This window comes from Hyla sarda, chromosome 10 (genome assembly GCF_029499605.1).
Source record: "Hyla sarda isolate aHylSar1 chromosome 10, aHylSar1.hap1, whole genome shotgun sequence".
NCBI lineage: Eukaryota > Metazoa > Chordata > Amphibia > Anura > Hylidae > Hyla > Hyla sarda.
In genome coordinates this window covers 74,073,479-74,081,722 of record NC_079198.1, presented here as the reverse complement: position 1 = coordinate 74,081,722, position 8,244 = coordinate 74,073,479, and the positions used below count along the sequence as shown (strand labels likewise).

The 8,244-nt window shown below is 42.6% G+C and overlaps 1 protein-coding gene across 3 annotated transcripts; it reads right to left on the bottom strand.

Annotated features, from left to right (window-relative positions):
• Positions 1-1,450: 1,450 nt before the first annotated feature.
• Positions 1,451-7,283, bottom strand: APOA1 (apolipoprotein A1). 3 transcript variants are annotated; one of them, XM_056543410.1, is made up of 4 exons: positions 7,181-7,283; positions 3,466-3,531; positions 2,879-3,032; positions 1,451-2,257 (listed from the first exon to the last, which is right to left on the bottom strand). In XM_056543410.1, exons 2-4 carry the CDS (start codon positions 3,506-3,508, stop codon positions 1,672-1,674), a joined length of 783 nt encoding a protein of 260 aa, XP_056399385.1. In that variant the 5' UTR covers positions 3,509-3,531; positions 7,181-7,283; the 3' UTR covers positions 1,451-1,671. The 3 variants fall into 3 exon arrangements, with proteins under 3 accessions (XP_056399385.1, XP_056399384.1, XP_056399383.1); XM_056543409.1 differs by lacking the exon at positions 7,181-7,283 and adding an exon at positions 6,183-6,282; XM_056543408.1 differs by lacking the exon at positions 7,181-7,283 and adding an exon at positions 5,228-5,301.
• Positions 7,284-8,244: the final 961 nt, after the last annotated feature.

Sequence of the window (8,244 nt, the reverse complement as noted above, 5' to 3'; positions counted from 1 at the left end):
TACTGAACATTTCTCTGCATAGATATAGCACTGATCAGTGTTATCTGCGCTCTGTTTCTCTAGTCTGCCAGAAGGCAGAACAGAGAAAATTGCAGCACATGGTTGGAAGCAGTTGAGAGAAGCTCTGACATCCATCTTCACTCATTGGACCCTGACGTGGGGGGTCAGATGAGTGTCTTCACGGCCTGATGAATGTCTGTATGCCCTGTACGGTCTGATGAGTGTCTGTATGCCCTGCATACTACAGATGCCATGATCAGTATTGATCACAGCATTTGAAGGGTTAATGGGCATCAGAGTGATCGCTGATGTCTGTTATTACCACAGGGTCCCACAGGCTGATAGAAGCCGGAACCCACTGTCATGCACCCGCTTCATAACTGAGACGGATCTCAGGACATACATTTACATTCTGACACGCAAAGTACTAGCAGCTGAATGCAGCTGAAAGATATGGGCAATTTTAATGTCCCGGTTGCAACAACCCCACCCCCCACCATATATACAGTACAACGCTGCCAGGACCTTCCAGATTCTCCCACTTACGACTGTAGAGGACTTTGTTCAGCGGTTCAGTGCGCCATCTATTTCTACATCGATCTATGTTATATGGCACGTCGGAACATTTAGAAGATAACTGCAACTTCTACTACTGCTACTATATAAAACACTACAACCACTATAATGAATGGCATGCTATGCATTCTTCTGATAGCCAACACCTGGCGGCAGCCCTGTGAGTGCAGTGAGGTTTGGAGGTGGGGTCGTGAGCTATGTGACTGATGCACGCCCATGCCTCCAAACCTCACTGAACACACAGGGCTGCTGCTGGGTAGCCCTGTGTGTCAGTTAACAGAAGAAAATGCAGCATATTATCTGCTGCACAGAAGATTTTGCGCAGTGGGAAATACGCTGTGTATATGCTGTGTGTGACCCTACCCTAATACTTCTAACATGTCAAAGAGACCCCCCACTGATTGCTAGAATGAAGAGAAGTATATGGCTTAAACAAGTGCACACATTGGGGAGATCAATTCAGATTTTTTACTATGGCCCAGCCTTTTCTAGTTGTGCTCCTGAATCAAAGCCACCCTGGATGAAAATACTGTATGCAACAAGCAGGATTGACCCCATCCCACAGGCTAAAATGGAGCATGATGCTGGACCTGTGGATTATCTAGCAGAGCTGCTATATGCACAGTTTTTTGGTTAAGCACAACAACTATGACAGATTTCCGTACATATGTGAATTGGAACTAACAAAGCAGAGGGGATAGTGCTGGCATTATCTTCACATAACATATGTCTTCATATGACAACAAATAGTTTAAGTTACATAAGTTAACTTTTCTTTTTACTTTGTGTACCATTATATGTGCTTTCATTATATTTTCATAATGTCACAAAACATTTAAAAAATTCAAACGCAAAAATAATTATGTTCCACCAATGCATTTTATTCTCAGACCGATGTGAAAGAACGAGGACATAGTCATGGGGAGAAAGGTAATCAGGATGGATCATATAAACAATGCATTACAGGTCACACCTTTTTGATATATTTCTTTAATGTTAGTAACTTGATGATGTATCCTCCTCTTTTGAACGCTATGGAAATTGTGGATCACGGTATTACACCGTGTCATCACACAGTCATTACATGGGAACACTCTAAGAGCTTTGGCTAAGCCTGGCTCTCACAGCTTCCCAAAGCTTGGTGATTTTGGCTTTGGCTTCTTCTGCATGGGGCAACAGACGCTCTTTGAGATTCTCAGCCAGAGGAGCAAGCCTTTCCTTAAGGTTATCAATATGCTGGTTAACCTGAGCTCTGTATTCATCTGCGGCAGGGCCAGCTTTAGCTTTGGCTTCTTCCAGTTTCTCGAGAACCTTCTGCCTCACCTGTTCGGTGTATGGAGCCAGGTTGGCTCGAAGGGAGTCGACCTCAGAACGCAATTTCTCTCTGAAATCTGCAGCCACTGGTTGCAGTTTCTTGTAGAAGGCGTCAAGGTTGTTTCTGGTTTGTTTCTTCAGCTCCTCTCCCAAAGGTTGCACCCGCTCTCTGAAAGCCTTAACATCTTCAGCCCATTTTGCCTGGAAGTTCTCTAGGATGGGACGAATCTTTTCTTTGATGAGTGGGATGTCTTTCTCCACCTCTGCAGAAATGTGCTCTCTGACTTTTTCCACATATGGATTCAGTTGTTTCTTCAGGGCCAATGCATTAGAGCTGAGGGTGTCAAACTTCTCAGTGATTTTCAGACTATAGGACCAAAAAGATATAAAATTAGTTTTACTGTTGGAGGTAACAGAAGCAAATTCAGGGGGAATTTTTTGTGTGATCTCATGCAAGCCTGAACCACATTTAGAAACTTGTCTAAGCTATTTTACTATTAAAGGGGTATTCAACTGGAAAGTATTCGGAACTAAATATTCCGAACGCTGTTTTCATGCTGCGGGGTTCGGCCATGCCCCCTCGTGACATCACAGCCGTGTGCCCTCAATGCATGTCTATCTTTATTGCATTGAGGGGGCGTGGTCCTGACGTCACGAGGGGCATGGCTGACCCCCGCAGCTTGAAAATTCCATTCCAAACATTTTGTTCCAAACGCTGGCCAGTGGAGTACCCCTTTAATGAAAAATGTGCACCTCTTAAATGTGGGGGAAGTACACCCAGGCAATTGAGGGGTAAGAATAACTTTATTTACACAGACCATGATAAACTCACCCATGGACTCATAACATAAGAGAATCAAGTGTGCAAAGTATAAATGTGTCAATGTGGGAGATAATGATTGTACTATGTCCATATCACCAAAGTAGTAAGTGCCCATTGAAGTGGTGCCATCCAATTTGGCAAAAATGTCCTTCGTGATCCACTTACTCAAGCTGTTTTCCAAGATCTGAGGTCTCCACCTGGGAGACGGCTTCCCTGCCGAGATCCCGCACTTTATTTAGGTAGTTTTCAATCACTTCCCGGGCTTGATAAACAGGGCTTTGGGGTTCATCATGCTGCCATGGGTAACGGGCCTGTGTTCCTGATAGGAAGATAAATAATTGTCTGTTATAGAGAAGCCAATATCAGTATCCACAGAACGTAATTAGCAAATAAATATTACTATAAATTAAAGGGGTTGTGCGGAAGAAAAACATGGTTCCCATCTTACAGATATGGTACTACACATGTCCATGGGTTGCATCTGGTATTGGAGCTCAGCTCCACTGAATTAAATAGGTTTTAACTGTAATACCACACACAACCTGTGGACAGAAGAGACACTGTTTTTGGAACAAAGCTGACATTTTTTTTCCCCAACAATGTTATATTAAAAAAATTGCATTATTTATCTATGTTATTCTTTTGAAATTCTGTATAATCTCTTAATAAAAATAACTGTGAAGAATAAAAGTATTCAATATCAACGACTAAACTCTGAACTAAAGGGAGATGATTTAGTTATGGCGGCTTACCTGTGAGGAACAGGAGTGCTAGAGCTACCACGAAACCTCTCATGGCTACAATGTCTTCTCACTAACCTAAAACAAAGATATAGATGTATTGAACATTTGTCTTAAGTATGATTTACTTATCAGTTAGCAATTGTAGCACATTTACAGAACCTCTATATAGTTTTTTTTTTTTAGAAAATATTTACACATGGAATCACTTAAAAGGGGTTATCCAGGATTTTAAACAGTACCATTCTTGTCCTCAGGTTGTGTGTGGTATCGCAGCTCAGTTCCATTGAATTGAATGGAGCCCAGCTGTAACACTACATACAACCTTAAAGGGGTACTCCCGTGGAAAACTTTTTTAGATCACCTGGTGACAGAAAGTTAAACAGATTTGTAAATTACTTCTATTAAAAAATCTTGATCCTTCCAGTACTTTTTAGGGGCTGTATACTACAGAGGAAATGCTTTTCTTTTTGAATTTTTCTTATGCCACGACCACGGTGCTCTCTGCTGACCTCTGCTATCCATTTTAGGAACTGCCCCGAGCAGGAGAAATCCCCATAGAAAACATATGCTGCTCTGGACAGTTCCTAAAATGGACAGCAGAGGTCAGCAGAGAGCACTGTGGTCGTGACATAAGAGAAATCCAAAAAGAAAAACATTTCTTCTGTAGTATATAGCCTCTAAAAAGTACTGGAAGGATTAAGATTTTTTAATAGAAGTAATTTACAAATCTGTTTAACTTTCTGGCAATAGTTGATAAAAAAGAAAAAAAAGTTTTCCACAGGAGTACCCCTTTAAGACCCATATCATGCAGTTTTTCGGAAGGAAAAAAAATGTTCTGTAGCAGATATGTCAGCCTTAATATAATGAATATATACAATGTAACCTATGGTGTCATATAAACATCCCCGACTCTTACAATAAAGTCTAAGCTACAATACATAGTACATTTAATCACTTTAGGCTCAGGGACACTCTGGCTGCAAAATGTGGATTAAAGGGGTTGGACAGGATAAGAAAAACATCTATTTTTGTCCAAATATAGCACCAAATATTGTCCAAATTTGTGCTGCAATACCACACACAACCTATGGACAGATGTGGAGCTGTTTTTGGATGGCAGTAGAAATGTTTTTATGATACAGTACCACTTTAAAGTGGTTGTTTGGTGATATAGTTTTTGTTAACTTGCTTGCAAAAGGATTGAAAAAATATGGGATACTCACCCTTCCAATCCCCCATTCCAACAATACCTAGCTCCTGCTGCTCACCACTTTCTGGTCCCAATCTCTACAAGCAGGGAATGCCCACTCAGTAAGTCCTCGGCCGAGGAGAGTTATAACTATAGTCATGGATTGGCTAAGTGGGTATTTCCTGCATATTGTGACAAGAATTAAGCGAGCAGTGGGGACCCAGGCACTTTTGGAAGGGCAGCAGCAGGGGATCAAGTAGGTGAGTATTTCTTATGAAAAATATTTTACTATTGATGGTTAACCCCTTTAACACAAATCTATTACATAGCGGAAATCAAAGAAGTGTAGGCCTTTTCTCTTTAACATTTCTATTATCAAAAGTACCATAAAGCAATAAAGTTATAAAAAGACACAAGCTATGTTATTCTATTACCAAGAATAGCAGCTAATCACACAGTGTGCCTCCCAATACAACATCATAGCTAGACACAATACAGTCACATAAATCACGATTTACACGGATGTTGTATGTGTCTGCAATACCCCTGTTCAATATATTCCGTTACAGTTATACTGTGTACCTTATTGGGGAGACTTATCAAAACCTGTGCAGAGGAAATGTTGACCAGATGCCCATAGCAACCAATCAGATCGCTTCTTTGATCTTTGTTTTTAGAGGTCTTTAAAAAAATTTAAAGGAGATCCTATTAAAAAGGCCTCTGAGGAATAAAAGAAGCGATCTGATTGGCTGCTATGGGTAACTGGTCAACTTTTCCTATGCACAGGTTTTAATGGGGGGAGATTTATCAAAATCAGTCAAGAGGAAAAGTTGCTGAGTTGCCCATAGCCACCAATCAGATCGAAGAAGCGATCTGATTGGTTGCTATGGGCAACTCAGCAACTTTTCCTCTGGACAGGTTTTGATAAATCTCCCTCAATGGGTGCACCTACTTTTCAGCTATCTGTATATTCGTGTACGTTGGAGGCCTACCAAACACGTAAAATTAAAGGGGTACTCCGGTGGAAAACTTTTTTTTTTTTTAATCAACTGGTGCCAGAAAGTTAAACAGATTTGTAAATGACTTCTATTAAAAAATATTAATCCTTCCAGTACTTATTAGCTGCTGACTACTACAGAGGAAATTATTTTCTATTTGGAACACAAAGCTCTCTGCTGACATCTCTGTCCATTTTAGGAACTGTCCAGAGCAGCCTATGTAAGTAATTTACAAATCTGTTTAATTTTCTGGCACCAGTTGATTGAAAAAAAAAAAAAGTTTTCCACCGGAGTACCCCTTTAAGTACTCAGATAATTGTCTTGGCAAATACAAGACAGTAAACAAGCACCGCAGAGTTTTGTTTGTCAATTGGCACAACCCGTAATAACACAATGTACTGCAGAAGCTAAATACAGGGTTTCCTAAATCAAAGGGTGAAACGATGCATCCATAGAGTTGGATGACAAACTCCGCTCTTCTCTATCTGTATAGAAGTCATCGGTCCTGTCCAGGTAGTGATGAGATGGCTCTTACCTACCTCTTTGCTGGTCAGTTGCTCATGAGATCTGTGCTGGGCACGGCTGGAGTTTTATACTCCCACATGCACGCACAGCCTATGGGTTATCAGCCGAGATAAGCTGTATCTGCAGTTTAACATATGGAACTTGGAGAGTAAAGGTCAAGATGATGTGCTAGGAAAACACAAGTATGTGCTGGGTCATTCCCTCCCTAAGATATACACACAGATTACTCTAGTATACAGAATAGACACCTGTCCTGATCATTAGATAGAGGCAGGTGCTGCTGATACCCTTCTGATCAATGCTGAGTCACATAATATGCAGTGAGCCAATATTTAACAATGGGCGCTCTGGAGTAAATTTATATTTTAAGTATAGAAATAATCATGTCTTCTAAAGCTGAAATGTAAACTGCAATAAAAAAAAAAATGCAGAAGTAAAATAAATGCTGCTGTCCCATTCCAGAGTTGCCATGTGCACAGGTGGCATCTTGCTTTTTACTGCGCTATACACGACAGCTCAGGAAATATACAGCCATAGAGCACAAAAGATCCACTTCATACTGTGTAGATCAGTGTTTCCCAACCAGGGTGGCTCCAGCTGTTGCAAAACTACAACTCCCAGCATTCGGCTGTCCAGGCATGCTGGCAGTTGTAGTTTTGCAGCTGCTGGAGGCACCCTGGTTGGGATAAATTGGTGTAGAAGAGGGATCCCGAAAGAACCTCGGTCACAACAGGCGAACTATAGGGCGCACACTGTTTTGTGACGTGAACGATCACGGACCATGAATACAAATAATAAAAGGGGTTTATTATGAAACGGACAAAACGTTTCGAAAGGGTTCCACCTTTCTTCGTCAGGTCCATTTCTTTGTCAGGTCCATAGCTAGCCCGATTACTTGACACTTAATCTTTGTATCTTGCTGGCAGTTGGCCCTGTGTAGACCTTTGGGACCTACGCAGCACCACTTCTTGTGAACCAGGAACACTTCCCTCTTCGGGAACTCTGTCATTACTGGGGTTGTAGGGGATTCTTGGTGATCCAATTCCAGAGTTGGAGCTGGTTCTGGACAATCAGGACTCGAGCTGGCCGGCAGAGACACTGGAGACCTGGAAACTGGGATGTAGACTGGTGCAAATGGTGACAGAACTGGAGTTGGTGAGGCGGCTAAGGTTGGTTGCACCGGCCTCTGGGATGGCACGACACAGAAGACTGCAGGTTGGCTGGGAGAGAACATGGGGAAATCCATCGATGGGTGGATCCCCTCTCCTGGCACATACTCCCTTGCAGGTCTGACAGCTGGTGGAAGAGATACCAGAGGTTCAGGCAGGTCTTCCTTGTAACATAACTTTATCCGTTATGGTGGACAACTTACGGCTCATACCCAGTTTTCTGGATCTCGTACACATCAGAGTTAGGGTAGGGTATGGCCATTATTGTGTATGGCTCCATTTCCCAGATGGAATCCAGCTTGTGGAACCTCAGAAATTTCCGCAGACAGATCTTGTCACCTAACTGAAGGGGTTTGGCATGATGGTTATAGTCTTGCTGTTGCTTTTGCTGATCCTCGCCCATCTTTTTGTTGACAATCTCTTTTGCATCCTGGATTCTTCTTTGATGGTCAGAGACCCATTCCACAGAAGCTTGCGGAGAGTTATTGAAGGGAGCTTGAAGTCCAAACATTCGGTACTTCGGCAGCTGCCCATACCGCCCTATTATCAGGCAGAAAGGGGTGTATCCTGTAGAACAATGGACCGTATTGTTCTAAATTTCCATCAACTCAGACAACAATCGAGGCCACCACGCCCCCTCCCATAGACCTGAATGGAGGGGTCGTGGCGTGACGTCACGTCCCGAGTCCCGGAAACCCAGAGGTTTCCGAAACTGGAGACGCAGCTCCCGCATAAAATGCGGGTGCTGCAGGGAGATTGTGGGGGGTCCCAGCGGCGGGCCCCCCGTGATCAGACATCTTATCCCCTATCCTTTGGATAGGGGATAAAATGTTTTTGCCTGGAATACCCCTTTAAGTCCAGAGTGGAGAAGTAAGCAGCCTAACCGAGGGCTGTAAGGGACTCTTCA

Bases quoted from the DNA above. Each gene is read 5' to 3' on its own strand.
- APOA1 (XM_056543410.1), bottom strand. From the start codon at position 3,508: ATGAGAGGTTTCGTGGTAGCTCTAGCACTCCTGTTCCTCACAG. The intron at 3,033-3,465 runs GTAAGCCGCCAT...TCTTCCTATCAG, and splicing joins AGCACTCCTGTTCCTCACAG to GAACACAGGCCCGTTACCCA. The intron at 2,258-2,878 runs GTAAGTGGATCA...TTGGTCCTATAG, and splicing joins GATCTTGGAAAACAGCTTGA to TCTGAAAATCACTGAGAAGT.